Below are 15,575 nucleotides of genomic sequence, written 5' to 3'. Positions count from 1 at the left end.
GAGGTGGAGGTTACAGTGAGCCAAGATCATGTCATAGCACTGCAGCCTAGGCAACAGAGCAAGACTGCATCTCAAATAAATAAATAAATAAATAAAAATATTTTTTCCAGGCCAGGTATGGTGGCTCATGCTTATAATCCCAGCACTTTGGGAGGCCAAGGAGGGCGGATCACTTGAGGCCAGGAGTTTGAGAGCAGCCTGGCCAACATGGTGAAACTCTATCTCTACCGAAAAATCCAAAATTAGCCAGGCATGGTGGCATGCACCTTTAGTCCCAGCTACTTAGGAGGTCCCTTCACTCAAGCCTGGGTGATAGAGCCAGATGTTGTCTCAAAAAAGAGAAAAAAAGTTTAATAGTTTTGACTGTGCATGTCCATTGAAAAGGTTTTAGGACCAGATCACTTTTTTTTGAGACAGTGCCTCACTTTGTCACCCAGTCTGGAGGGCATTGGTGCCATCTCAGCTCACTGCAGCCTCAACTGCTGCTCACTGCTAGCTTCAAGAGACCCTTCCACCTCAGCCCGCCAAGTAGTTGGAACTACATGTGTGTACCACCACCCATGTTTTGTTTTGTTTTATATATATATATTTAGAGACGGGGTTTCTCCATATTGCCCAGGCTGGTCTTGAACTCCTGAGCTCAAAGGATTTGCCCACCTCGGCCTCCAGTTTCCTGCATGAGCCACTGTGCCTAGCTAAGATCACACTTGGCTATAGAGTGGTATAATATAACCTGTCAAACAAAGAAAGCAAAAATGTAACCACCTTTTCTTTAAAAAACAAAACAAAACAGGAAGCAACAAACAATAGCACACAAAACACACAAGCATGTAATCCTAGCACTTTGGGAGGCCAAGGCCAGCTGATCAACTGAGGTCAGGAGTTTGAGATCGGCCTGCCCAACATGGTGAAACCTGGTCTCTACTAAAAATACAAAAAAGAAAAAAAAGATGAGCCGGGAGTGGTGGCAGGCGCCTGTAATCCCAGCTACTCGGGAAGCTGAGGCAGGAGAATCACTTGAGCCTGGGAGGCAGAAGTTACAGTGAGCTGAGATGGTGCCACAGCACTCCAGCCTGGGCGACAAGAGCGAAACTCCATCTAAACAAACAAACAAACAAACAAACAAAAAAACCCCAAAAAACCAAAAAACAAAATATATACACACACAAGCAGTAATATAAAAAAATATAAAATCTCAATGGCAATTTCAATTTCAAATCTCTTTAATATTCAGGCAAGCAGACAGGCTTATAGACACAGCTTCTAATTCAAAGGTCGTTGCCATTTTTTGGAGTTTGAATCCTATTATTAGTGTTTCCAACCACATGGGCAGGTATCTTTGGAGAGTTCAAAAGGCTTCATTCACCCTCCCCCACCGATAGACTCTTTGAGGAAATGTGGGTGGTAGAACCACAGTAAAAATATTTTAGTACATCTTTTTTGCATTTGCTGCTTGGATTGGGAACCATCCATTTACCTTTTTTTTTTTTTTTTTAACTCCATTAATACGTTTACCCATGGGAATTATCCATTTACTATAGATCAAATTTTCTTTGAAAGTATATGATAGAAGATAACATTCTCAAGTGGAACTGGTTGTAGATGTGGGGAGCTGCAAGCTAAACCTCTTATTTCCTCTCTTTGTTCTGTTATTCCAGGCTATTTAACGTGGGATGACAGAATAGGTTGAACCTACATGTTTCTGAAAAAGCCACTTGCTAAACAGTCTGTTAGGAGGCTGGCTACAGGACCTTCACTCAGTAATACTGCTACCGAGAAATTTGTTTTGGGCATCCTGCCTCTAAAACTGAATAGAAAAGTATTCTATTCAGTTTCCCAATGCCTGCCCCATGGTGTGACCCACCCAGGCCTGCCCTCCTGGGAAATGCACTGACTTTAAGATATTACCTATTCCTTTGCCTTCTCCTTTATCCATCAGCAAACAAACATCCTTTGTATTCTGCCAGTGAAGTCTGATCTTAGATCAGTCCAGTCTGTGATACTGTGAAGTCAAGCTGACTAAAATAATTTACACTAAGGTATTAATGATGGATAAATACCAAGTGTTTAAGAACTAAACCAACTGATGATCTGAACAAATATATTTTCAAAGGGATGACTACATGTAGTCATTGAACAGACGGCTTAGCTTTTTCTTTTATTTGAGGCAGGGCCTTGCCCTGCCGATTGCCCAGGCTGGGGTGCTGTGGCACGGTAATAGCTCACTGCAGCCTCGAACTCTTGAGCTCCAGCTATCCTCCTGCTTCAGCCTCAGGAGTAGCTGTGACTACAAGTTTGTGCCACTGCGCCGGGTTGGCTTGCCTTTCCAACCATTGTACAAGCCAATAAGCCATTTAGATTTTAATCTAATTATGCTGAGTGCTCAGTCTGTAACTGAAGGGCAATTCTAAGGCAAGAAATGAGACATGAGGTCATATATAGCTATGTTTGGCAACCTCAGAGGTTTGGATATTAAGGTGACAGTGGGTGAAGTACTAAGAGGGCAGTCTCATCATTCGAACAAGATGTTTTGATTTCAAGGCCCCTGATAAATTATGGAATTTTCAGTAGTTCTTTTTAACATTCCACTTATTCCCTCTATTGATTTAAGGCCTAAAAAATTTTTATTTTAAAGTAAACAGTGTTACCGAAGCTTGAGCTATGATTCCCAAGTGTGTTTTTTAGGATGAGATGGGGCCTCGCGGAGGTTGCGGTGAGCCGAGATTGCACTCCAGCCTGGGTAACAACAGCGAAACTCCGTTTCAAAAAAAAAAAAAAAAAAAGATGGGGCCTCGAACTTTGGTGTACGTGAGACAAGTTAAATCAACGCCATCTCCGCCCTGTTTTGCGGGGTGTCTTCTCTCCTTTCGCAGCCGTTCCACTCCCCGGGCTTGACTGAAGGTAGACGACGGGGTGACTGCCCAGCCCAGAAGGCCACCAACAGCATTATGTCCCTCACAGTCTCCAGATATACTTGTTCTCACTGTGACCTTTCGCTCAACAGGCAGGCAGTGCGGCGTCTGCAGACAGCTGGGACGGCATTGCACGCTGGACGCAAGCAACAGGCACGACCCGCGCGCCACCACAGGGAGAGTCTCAAGCAACAGCAGTGGGCGGCGCACGAAGCCTCTCCTTTCTTTAACCCTTCTTCATACCGAGTCCCACCCTCGCCGGAAGTCGAGCGACTGCTACTTCATGCCACTTCCGGTGCGGCCGGCCAGTCCCTTGCGGGAGCGAGCACGCCACTGCGCGGCAACTTTGTTCCCGCCTCTCTTGCCTTGCCACCACTCATCTTGGGCTTTCGCTGAGCGTGACGTGCGTGCGCGCTCCCGGTCGTACGCCGGGGCTGAAGGGAAAAGCCGAACGAGCGAGGCGAGAAGGAGGGGTTGTGGAGGTTAGGGCCCAACCAGCTAGTCCCGTTGCTCTCCCTCCTACTGACGAGGAGCGAAGAGGGAAGGGGAGGAGCGAGCAGGGGCCGGCCGCGCACGCCAGGAGCCTCCTCGTGGAGGGGGGGAGAGCGGAGGAAAGGGGTAGCTCCGCCACCTCTGCTCGCGACGGCGGGGGCGAAGGAAGAAGAAAGTCAGGGCCCGTACCCACCGCCACAGACTCAGAAACGCCCCCGCCCCCATCTCCCCGGAAATAGCCCCCCGCCCAGCCCTGCACGTTCGCTGCCCCAACCGTCAGCCGCGGCCCGGTCGCCCCCGCCTCGCCCCGCCCCCCAGACCCGCGGGCCGCAGAGTGCGCGAGGTCCTAGGCTGGGAGTTGTTGTCAGGCCCAGGCCACTTCCGAGGCGTCTGCGGTGTGTCGCCGCCACCACAGGAGGACGACGTCGACGCCGAAGAGGAGGTGGTGGAGGCGTGTTGTTGTCTCGCCCACTCCCCTCCCCTGAACTCGCACCCAACGTCAGGGCGCGATGGAGTGAAGCGGCGAGGAAGGTGGTACTTCCGCGTTGCGCTGCCCGAGCCGAGAGCGCGGCCGAGGCCGCTCCCCCACCCCCGGGGGCACTTGGAGGACTCGGGACTGCCCCGCGGGTCAGCGCCCGGCGCATCTGGTGTTTTCGTTGCCGCGAATAGGACGACGAGCGCGATCGGGAGCTCTGCCGCCCGGATTCTTGCTTCCCTGAGGCCCGGAGGCCGCTGCGTACCCCACTGTGACCTGGAATCCAGGGACTCGAGTCCCGACCCGGATTATCGTGGCGCGTCTCCCGGCCGGCCCTGGTGCTCGGTGTCCCTCCGCCGCCGCTCCCGTTTCCGGCGGGGGAGATGGCCAGGGTCTGACCCGGGAGGAGGCCGCACCCGCGCCGCGCTCTGCGGCGGGCTCTAGGCGATGCCGAGCAGCTCGGACACGGCGCTGGGGGGAGGCGGGGGTCTGAGCTGGGCGGAGAAGAAGTTGGAGGAACGCCGCAAGCGGAGGCGATTCCTGTCCCCTCAGCAGCCGCCACTGCTGTTGCCGCTCCTGCAGCCGCAGCTCCTGCAACCGCCGCCGCCCCCGCCGCCTCTGCTCTTCCTGGCTGCTCCCGGCACGGCCGCCGCCGCAGCCGCCGCCGCCGCGGCCTCCTCCTCTTGCTTCAGCCCGGGCCCCCCTCTGGAGGTCAAGCGGCTGGCGAGAGGCAAGAGGCGCGCAGGAGGGCGGCAGAAGCGGCGCCGCGGGCCCCGCGCCGGGCAGGAGGCGGAGAAGCGTCGGGTCTTCTCGCTGCCCCAGCCGCAGCAGGACGGCGGTGGCGGTGCTAGTAGCGGCGGGGGTGTGACCCCGCTGGTGGAATACGAGGATGTGAGCTCCCAGTCCGAGCAGGGGCTGCTGCTGGGGGGGGCCAGCGCGGCAACGGCGGCGACGGCTGCCGGGGGAACGGGGGGCAGCGGCGGGAGTCCGGCCTCCTCCTCTGGCACCCAGAGGCGCGGGGAGGGGTCAGAGCGCAGGCCCCGCCGGGACCGCCGCAGCAGCAGCGGTCGAAGCAAGGAGCGCCACCGCGAGCACCGGCGGCGGGATGGACAGCGCGGCGGCAGCGAGGCCTCTAAGTCCCGCAGCCGCCACAGCCACAGCGGCGAGGAACGGGCCGAGGCCGTCAAGAGCGGCAGCAGCAGTAGCAGCGGTGGCCGCCGGAAAAGCGCCTCGGCCACGTCCAGCAGCAGTAGCAGCCGCAAGGACCGGGACTCGAAGGCCCACCGCAGCCGGACTAAGTCGTCCAAGGAGCCGCCTTCGGCCTACAAGGAACCGCCCAAGGCCTACCGGGAGGACAAGACCGAGCCCAAGGCCTACAGGCGGCGGCGGTCTCTGAGCCCGCTGGGAGGCCGGGACGACAGCCCGGTGTCCCACAGGGCCTCTCAGAGCCTGAGGAGCCGCAAGTCCCCCAGCCCAGCAGGAGGTGGCAGCAGCCCCTATTCCCGGCGACTGCCGCGCTCCCCGAGTCCCTACAGCCGCCGCCGCTCTCCGAGCTACAGCCGCCACAGCTCCTATGAGCGAGGCGGCGACGTGTCCCCCAGTCCGTACAGCAGCAGCAGCTGGCGGCGCTCTCGCAGCCCCTACAGCCCTGTGCTCAGGTGAGTCCCGCCGTTCTCCCCGTGTGTGCTTTGGCTGCGCTGATCCCCAGCAGTAGGGAAAGTGGTGCCTGGGTGCTCAAAACCACGCAGGTCCACTACCGAAACAAGACAACACCGCCTGAGTCTCCCAGGAAGGAGAGGCGTTTTCGCGCGCCTGTGACACTTTTAGGGGGTCAAAGGAACAAAGCAACTGGGCAAGTGAAACTTCTCTCCTAGCTGTGGCAGGGAAGATTTCTGAGGAAGAATTTAAAGTTTCAGACGTGTTGCATTAATGTATTAACGGGTTTCTCCCAATTGCTCTTTGTTTTTCTGGCACAGTTAGTTTGGGTAAACTTAGAAGTGGTTTAAGTTGTCTCAATTTTGAAAGTTCTGTGAAGAGGTTTCATTGTTGAGGATTTAGGAATGGACTGCAGCTTAGGGTCTAATGTACAGGGAATAAGAATCAGGTGCTGATGTCAGAGTTAGATGTAGATTGCAGATGTTTCTTATGATTATTACAGTGGTGAGAGAAGCAGCCTTTCTGTAAAGTTTATTCTTTTAGCATGTGAAAAAAGCTTATGTGGAAGTTGTTAGTTCTCAATACTGAAGATAAGGAAGCTATCTATTTAGTGATATTGTTGTGGGGGATTGTTTTACCTGATCTTCCAAAGTCATAATTACAGAAAGTAGAAGAAAATGAGAAGATTGTGGTTCCTTGGTTTGTGATGACACCCAGTTGCTAATAACATTATAAATCTGGGTGGTGTAACCTAGTGTAACCAAGGGAATGGTTTAGTACATTCTTATACTATTATAAGTCTGTAACTGCTTAATTTAATGTTACGTGGACTTTTTTTTTGTTTAGATATGCCCGAAGGATAAAAACACAAGATAACTAGACTTTTAAATATCAGAATCTTTGTCCAGAAATCTTTAAAAGGTTTAATTTAATTTAGTGAAATTGGAGTAAAAGTTTTATGTAGCTTTCTTGCCTCTTTTGTTATATAATATTCTTTTTTTGAAATGTGCCTTGAAATATACTTATCAACTAAGCAGAGTTCACTAAAAACAACTTTCGTGTATTTTATGGGTTCTTATATTCCTTGAGATGTTTGCACATTCCAGGCCTTATGATTTCTATTGCAAAATGACATTTGGATCACTTTTTCTTACTGACTTTCAGTAATGGCAAGTGGATGCACAGTACCTCTAAGTATGGGTTATGTGGAATCTTAACACAATATGAATATGCATCTGCAAAATTAGCAGACCTCTTTGAAATATCAGCCTAGTAAATGTAAAGGTGTGATGTTTGCAGAGATCTGAGCGTGTTTGTCTTTAAGCCAAAAGAGTTGTATAAATTGCTTCACTCTTAAGAGGGTTGAAGCACACTTAAAATGGTAGTTGGTGCCTTAGTGAAGAATTGAAAAACTCATTCATCAAAATTAGCCATTATATCTTGTAAGACATTGTATTTTACTTTTAACTATAATACTTGGTTTGCCAAAAGGTTTGCGATTTTTGCAGTTGAACTTGTTTTGCAAACTGATTGGTTTAAGTTTCAGGACTTTAGTAATTTAAAATGATGCAGTTTTAAGAATGGACTTTTTATTTATCAGGTTTTTTAATTGCTGGATACTTTAGCGAGGTCCTTTATTGTATAATAGTAGTATGTATTTTATGTAATTTCGGTATGTATGATTAGGACTATTCACATTTAGTATTTTTGTATTGTATGTCATATACTGTTTTAGGTATTGAGATGTAGCAGGGAAGAATTAGTTACTGCCCTCATGGAGCTTACATTCTGGAGGACCATTCTATACAGAATCTTTTCATAGTGTTTATATTGACCACCAGTATTTCTACAGGATTGAATTTGGAAGGAACTTTAGGGTATCTTGGCTAACATTCCTGACAAATGGCCATTTGGTATGTGCCTGAAATACGTCTGGAGGTGGGAAGCACATTACTTTGAGCAACCTCTTCACTAGATTTGGGACTTTAGCAAGATCCTTGGAGACTCAGTTTCCTAAACTATAACAGGGAAACACTTGTTTTTTGGGATTATTTCAAGGATTAAGTGAAAATTTATCTTTTTAAAGCTTGCAACCTTACAGAAATATTTAATATAAGGTGGTTGAATTATTCATTATCTCAAATAGTTAGAATTCTTCATATCGTAAGCAAAATACACCTTCATGTCACTTACCCATTGCTCCAAGTTTAACCCTTTGGAATGGTACAGAGCACGCGTGTATGCTAAACCTTAAAATGTAAAGACAATTGTCATGTCTTCTGAGTCTTCTAGGCTAAAAAACTCATATGGTTTTCAGATTTTTCACATTATATCTAGTTTGTCAAATGTCCAGCTTAAAACATGGGTCCCAGAATTAATAGCAAAATAGTTGATTGAAAAATCTTAAGATTTTAAAATATAGTAAATGTATTATTACTTTTAGGAACAGTTGATTGAACTCACTTGTACAGATTAATGCAAAAAGTGTTATTTATTTTCAGAATTTATTACTTGTGGTAAGTGGCTCATGTTTTTTAATGAGTAGACTGGCTGTGAGTTCCATGAAGGCACTGGCCTGTCTTGTCCACCATTGTATTTCTAGTGCTCAGCATTGTATCCAGCACAAATACACTCTTAATAAATGTTGAATAGGTATATGAAGGGATGATGGAGTTTACTGAACATGCAAAATATTAATGTGGGACTGTATTACAAACTTTGTTTAAATATTTAATATAGACCATGTGTAATGCTGTAAGAAACAGTGTAGTCTTTTCCCAGCCTACTCAGAATTTACATATTAATGAATTGTCAATGTAGATTTTTTTTTTTTTTTTTTTTTTGAGACGGGATTTTGCTCTTGTTACCCAGGCTGGAGATATTTTTAAGGAAATACATACACATTCAAAATAGTATGGGAAATCATGGTATGAAGATTAAAAACAATTTTTTTAAAAAATAAATAAGCTGAAAATAGAGATAGGGTTTCATCATGTTACCCAGGCTGGTCTCGAACTCCTGGGCTCAAGTGATCCACCTTCCTCGGCCTCCCAGAGTCCTGGGATTAGAGGTGTGAGTCACTGCACCCAGCCTGAAGTTTTTTTGATGTCAGATCCTAGAATAAATCATTTCCATTTTAGTGATTTCTACCTCACAACTTATTCTTTGTCTTCATTTGAATCTTCAGTCCTTAGCTAATGCATTTCTTTTCAATCAGTTCCTTCTTAACTTTACCTGGCCTCCCCACCTCCCCATATAACCTGTTTGCTGTATTTTCTTTGCTAGTTGACTGTTGGGGTGTGGAAGGTCACATAATCTTGCTGGTTGGCCCTATAATAAATGTGAGGGTGTATTGAAAAGAGGGGAGGGTACTGTTTGTAGTGTTTTGCTGTGTGCCAGGCAATGATAAATATTTAACATACATTGACCACTGAAATCCACGTGATAGTTGGAAACATTCTCATTGATGGATTGGGAAATGGGAGCTCTAAAAAGTTAAGTGATTTGCTCCAAGGTCAGCTTGGATTCAAACCCTAGGTTGATTTGAAAGTACACACTCTTAATATTAAAGAGCATGGATTTTGGTTACAATATGAAGGTAGATTTTGGTTACAATATGAAGAATTCTAACAGCAGTCTATTCATTAAAGAACATGGGCCACTTACCACTTAAAGCATATGCTATATTGAACTTAGGTTTGCATTAAGGAAGCTGGCAACCTCACACAATGACCTCTTTTGGTGAAAATCAGCTGCTGTTTGGATATTTATGTGTTAATTTCTGTTTCTTGGCCATTTATTCAGCATTTTGAAGATTTTAAAAGACTAATCTTATAAAGATTCTTTCAGCTTATTTGTGTTTATTAATTCATAGTATTTATGAACAATTAGGTTTACATCTTGTGGATGTAGTTTCTATTTTGTCTTTACAAAGATTGGCTAAAAACATTTCTTGAAGGCATTAATTACTCTTAGTTATTGATGGTGATTTTCCAGAGTTATTTTGATCTGAAGTTACTGATGTCAGATTAGTTAAAATCAGTGCAAGAAATTATTATGTATGTTTTGTTCTTTCTCTAAACCTATGGAAGTTCCATTCCACCAAGAAACACAGAAGCCTTCATTATGGAATAATAAGAACTTAAGAATCTGAAAAAGATGGGTGAACTCTTGATATAAATAAGTAAAACTATTGGTATTCACTTATTATATATGGTACTTCTGTTATGGATTATTTAGTGTTTTTTTCCTGATAACTATTGTTCAAAAGTATATGAAATGGAGATATTCCAGAATGAAAAAAAAAATCTACTCATAAAATATGCCACTGATTTAATATATGCTTAATAGAAATCAGTCATGAATATCCCTAGGTGAAAGGAATTCTTAAAATGCTTTAAACAGTTTCAAAAAATGGATCCTGCAATAAATGTAGAAACTCTCAGAAGGGAATGGAAGTGTAGATTGACTGTCTTAAATCTCCAAAGCTACAATCATTATTTTCATTCTCAGAGTGATGGCTTTGTGTTTTCCTCCTTCTCTGACCAAACTTTACCTGACATTTACATCTACTCAGTCCTTGTCACATTTCTTTTCCGCTAACACTAATATTTATTTCCTCTTTTCCATTTCTATCACTCTTTAAGGTTAATCAGTTAGACTTCCTGTTACTGTTAACATTCTTCTCATTTCATCCATTCTTTTCTTTCCAGATCGTTCCTTTTATCAAGAGTTTTCTTAAAATCTTTGTTTAGCTCATGTCACTCCCATTATATTAGAATTATTATTAGCATAAATCTAAACTTTTTTTTTTTTAAGGGATAGTGTCTAGCTCAGTTGCCCAGCCTGGAGTGCAGTGATGTGATCATGGCTCACAGCACCCTCCAACTCCTGGGCCCAGAGGATCCTCCTGCTTCAGCCTCCCTAAGTAGCTGGGATCGCAGGTGCACACCACCATGCGTGGCGAATTTTTGTATTTTTTGTAGAGGTGGGTTTCACCATGTTGCTCTGATTTGTGTTGAACTCCTGGCCTCAGACAATCTTCCCACCCGGGCCTCCCTGCCCATCCAGGCATGAGCAACTGTGCATGGCCAAGTCTAAACTTCCTAATGCATTGTCAATTAATGCCTTTTATGATCTGACTCCATTCTATCAGAATTCTATTTTTAGAGACATTTTTATTTCTATTTTTATAATTGCTATTCTCTTAGCTTAAATGATAAGAGACTCCAAACTCTCTTTTGCTCTTCATCTCCAGCTTTGCATTTAAAAGTCAGCTGAAAAATCCCACTATCTTTTGTGGGTTGTTTATTTGTTTGTTTGTTTTTTGGTAAAGATGGTGTCTTACTATGTTGCTCAGACTTTAGGCTGGTCTTGAGCTTCTGGGCTTAAACAGTCCTCCTGCCCTCACCTCCCAAAGTGATGGGATTACAGGTGTGAGCCACTGTGTCCAGCCTTAAATCCCACTATCTTGAATTCATCTAGATAAAAGTTATTTTTTTTTTCCTGTATCCCCACAGTACTTTATCTTTGTTATAGAGCTTTTAAAAATTCTGTTTAATATCAGCTTAGTTGGCTGGCTACTTTTGTGTTTTCCTTATAAATTGTAAGCTCCTAGAGGACAAATTCCAGAGCCTATTTATTGGTGGTTTAATTTAAATACATTTTTATCTACAGATTAGTGCATATAAGTCTGCACAGATGCCAATTATACATCTAAACTTGCTTGCTATTTTGGTTCATATATACTCTCATACTCTAGGATGGGGCAAGAAATTGTTTTGAATTATAAGGAGGGAATTTAAGAACCTCCTTCTAGCTTCTACTTTATTAGATTGAATAGAGGATACTGGGAGTCACTTTAGTGTGAATGCAATTAATTCAGACCTAGTGTTTATATTTGCCCTCTTTTGTGCTGATCAAGATAAATTCTTGGTGAGTTTGAATTAATCTTTAAAGCAAAAATTTTCTGAGCAGACATTATGTCAAATTTTTATTTCCCCCAAAATTTTAATTTTTCCTTTATTTGCACTTTTTTGTGAATATCATTTTGTTGTTGTTATTTCGGTTTTGGTTGGCTTTGTTTCATATAAATTCATAAGCTTTGAAGTGAGTGTTGGAAGCAGAAGTACCAAGCTAGAATCAGAAGCATTACTTGTTTGCAGTGATTTTGTTGCTTGAATTTGTGCACATTTAAATCATGGAAGAACCTAGTATTCTTTATGTATTTGGAAAATAAAATTGATGTACATTAGAGGATAAATGTAGGTAAAACTGGAATGTAAATAAAATGAAATGAGAAGGGTAGTGAGAGGAACTGAAAGTGGTAAATGATCTACATGCCTCCCCACTTTTCTGTTTGCATTTTCAGTTGCATAGGGGCACTTTCACTGGTATATTTTATTGGCATTCCAAATTCAATTTATCTAACATTAAATTATTTCATCTTTCTTAGAGTCATTTTTTTACTGATACTGCTCTTTATTATTTTTCACCTGTTTGCAAACATAATAGAAGCTCATGGTAGAAATTTTTAGTTAGTACAGAAAAGTGTAAGAGATTAAAAGGCCTCTTAGGTCCAGCTACCTGATGAGATGATCACTCATGACATTTTGATAAACATTCTTCTAGACTTGTTTATGCATATATGCACAGGGATGTATGATTTTTACATAAGTGGGAACATATAACAATGCTATCTTGTACCCTGTACTCCATAGTAGAGTATATCATTTTTATTAGTAGCTCCTAGTATTCTGTTGTATGGATATAGCATAAATTGTTTGGCCAAATCCACTTTGATAAATTCTTAGTTGTTTTTTTTTTTTTAATTTTTGCTATGTGCATGTATCTAAAGCAAATATATTTTTTGTATATTTGTTCCATTTTTTTCTTTAGATTAAATTTCTCAGGGGTAAAATTATTGAGGCAAAGGTGGTATATACATTTGTAACATTGATATATTGTCAAAATGCCTTTCTGAAGGGTTTTACAAATTTACATTTCCCAACAGTGTGGGAGTACCCATTTTTCAGTCTCACCAACACTTGGAGTTGTCACATATTCCATTATTGGTTTTTTTGTTTTGTTTTGTTTTGTTTTTGAAACGGAGTCTTGCTCTATTGCTAGGTTGGAGTGCAGTGGTGCTATCTTGGGTCACTGCAACCTCCACCTCCCGAATTCAAGTGGTTTTCCTGCCTCAGCCTCCTGAGTAGCTGGGACTACAGGTGCCCACCACCACGCCCAGCTAATTTTTTCTATTTTCAGTAGAGACAGGGTTCCACCATGTTGACCAGGATGGTCTCGATTTCTTGACCTCATGATCCACCTGCCTTGGCCTCCCAAAGTGCTGGGATGCAGGCTTGAGCCACTGCTCCCGGCCGTTGTTTTGTATTTTTAATAGAGACAGGGTTTTGCCACGTTGGCCAGGCTGGTCTTGAACTCCTGACCTCAAGTGATCTGACTGCCTCGGCCTCCCAAAGTGCTGGGATTACAGGCGTGAGCCACTGCACCTGGCCAATTTATTTTTTATTGACAAATAATTGTTTATGTGTATGATGTTGTGGTGTTTACATTGTGGAGGGCTTCAGTCAAGATAATTAAGAAATCCATCACATCACATACTTATTTTGGTGGTGAAAACATTTTTAAAATAAGTTTTTTTAAACAAAGCTCCAAACAGCCATTGAAGAACACATTTTAAATCTACTCTTTGGCCAGGCGCAGTGGCTCGCGCCTGTAATCCCAGCACTTGGGGAGGCCAAGGTGGGTGGGTTACTTGAGGTCAGGAGTTCAAGACCAGCCTGGGCAACATGGTGAAACCCTGTCTCTACTAAAAATACAAAACATAACTGGGCATGGTGGTGTGCACCTGTAGTCCCCAGCTACTCGGGAGGCTGAAGCAGCAGAATAGCTTGAACCCAGGGGGTAGAGGTTGTAGTGAGCCGAGATCACTCTGCTGCACTCCAGCCTGGGCACAAAGCAAGACTCTGTCTCAAAACAAACAAATAAAAAAACTACTCTTTTGTCAGTATCAGCATATGCAGTGCTTTATTGTAGTCACCATTCTGTGCAATAGATCACTAAAGTTTATTCCTTCTATCTGAAACTTTGTGTCTTTTGATCAACATCTCTTTCCCCATACACTCCTCTCTCTTAGACCTTGGTAACCACCATTCTACTCTCTGCTTCTGAGTTTGACTTTTGTGGATTCCACTTGTATATAAGATCATGCAGTATTTATCTTCCTGTCACAAATGACATAATTTACTTTTTTTTTTTTTAAGCTGAGCTGAGTGTGGTGGTACATATCTGTAATCTCAGTACTTTGGGAGGCTGAGGCATGCAGATCGCTTGGCTCAGGAGTTTGAGACTCGTCTGGGCAACATGGTGAAACATCTCTACAAATACAGAAAAATTAGCCCAGCATGGTGGCGTGTGCCTGTAGTCCCAGCTACTTGTGAGACAGAGCTGGGAGAATTGCATGAGCCTTGGAGGTCGAGGCTACAGTGAACTGAGATGGTGCCGCTGCCCTCCAGCCTAGGCAACAGAGTGAGACCCTGTCTGAAAAACAAAACAAAACAAAACAAAAAACAAATTTGAATAACATGAAAAAAAATCCATTCATCTAATGATGGACACCTAGGTTGTTTCCATATCTGAGGTATTTGTGAATAATGGTGCAGTGAACATGGGAGTGCAGACATCTAAGCATACTGATTTCAGTTCCTTGGGATATATACCCAGAAGTGGGATCATGTGGTGATCCTGTGTTTTGAAGAACCTCCATACTATTTTCCATGATGTCTATAGTAATTTACATTCATACCAACAGTGCACAAGGGTCCCTTTTTCTCTGTACCGTTTCCAACACTTGTTATCTTTCGTTTTACTGATGCTAGCCATTCTGACAGGTGGGAGATGATATCTCATAGTGGTTTTAGCTTGCATTTCCTTGGTGATTTTTTTTTTTTTTTTTTTTTTTTTTGAGGCAGAGTCTTACTCTGTTGCCCAGGCTGGAGTGCAGTGGTACAATCTTGGCTCACTGCAATCTCCACCTCCCAGGTTCAAGCGATTCTCCTGCCTCAGCCTCCTGGGTAGCTGGGATTACAGGCGCGAGCCACCATACCCGGCTAATTTTTGAGTTTTCAGTAGCGACCGGGTTTCACCATGTTGGTCAGGCTGATCTTGAATTCCTGACCTCAGGTGATGCACCTGCCTCAGCCTCCCAAAGTGCTGGGATTACAGGCTTGAGCCACCTTGCCCGGCCTCCTTGGTGATTGTTGATGATGATGGGCATTTTTTCATATATTTGTTGGCCATTTGTGTGTCCTTTTTTTAAAAAAAAAAACAAAAAACATTGAGATGGGATCTTGCTGTGATGCCCAGGCTGGTCTCAAACTCCTTGGCTAAAGCAGTCCTCCTACCTCACCTATCTTAGCCTCCCAGGTAGCTGGGATTCAAGCACTAATCACCAAACCCAACTATATCCCCTCTTTTGAGGAATGTCTGTTTAGGTCCTTTGCCCATTTTTGAAATTGGGTCATTTGTTTACTTTCTATTGAGTTGAGTTCCTATATTTGGCTGTTAAGAGCAAAGCTACTGAACATTTGAGTACGGGTCTTTTGTTTTTGTTTCTTTTGAGTAAGTTAGGAGAGGATTTGTTGAGTTGTTGTATGGTAAGCAAATGCTTGACTTCCTACAATCCCATGTTTTTTTTTCAAAATGTGTTTGCTATTTGCATTCCAGTCAGTTGAGTATAGGCATTCCAGATGCCTTGTCTCCTCAGTAAGACTTCATTTTTTTTTTTTTTTGTCAGTCTTTGATTTTAGCCATTATGGTGGATGTGTATTGGTATCTCATTGTGGTTTTATTTGCAATTCCCTAATGATAAATGATGTCAAATATACTTCCATATGTTTATTTGCCCTACATATCTTTTGCTGAGTGTCTCAAAATGTTTTGTTTATTCTTTATGAATTGGATTGTTTGTCTTACTGAGTTGTAAGAAGTCTGTATATATACTATCTGCATATTTTGCA

At 43.7% G+C, this 15,575-nt stretch overlaps 1 protein-coding gene across 2 annotated transcripts in view; it reads left to right on the top strand.

The window, feature by feature from the left end:
- Positions 1-4,015: 4,015 nt before the first annotated feature.
- Positions 4,016-15,575, top strand: part of CDK13 (cyclin dependent kinase 13) — a 127,255-nt gene continuing 115,695 nt past the window's right edge. Inside the window, exon 1 of one of the 2 annotated variants that reach the window (XM_012473569.2) lies at positions 4,016-5,537. In XM_012473569.2, coding sequence (XP_012328992.2) covers positions 4,327-5,537 — 1,211 coding nt within the window. In that variant the 5' untranslated portion in view covers positions 4,016-4,326. The remainder of the gene's footprint in view (positions 5,538-15,575) is intronic. The other variant, XM_012473563.3, reaches the window with a different exon arrangement.

This window comes from Aotus nancymaae, unplaced genomic scaffold (assembly GCF_030222135.1).
Source record: "Aotus nancymaae isolate 86718 unplaced genomic scaffold, 86718_ANA_hifiasm-v0.15.2.pri h1tg000065l, whole genome shotgun sequence".
NCBI lineage: Eukaryota > Metazoa > Chordata > Mammalia > Primates > Aotidae > Aotus > Aotus nancymaae.
Note: the sequence above shows the minus strand (reverse complement) of the source record. Positions and strands in the feature narration are given on the sequence as shown.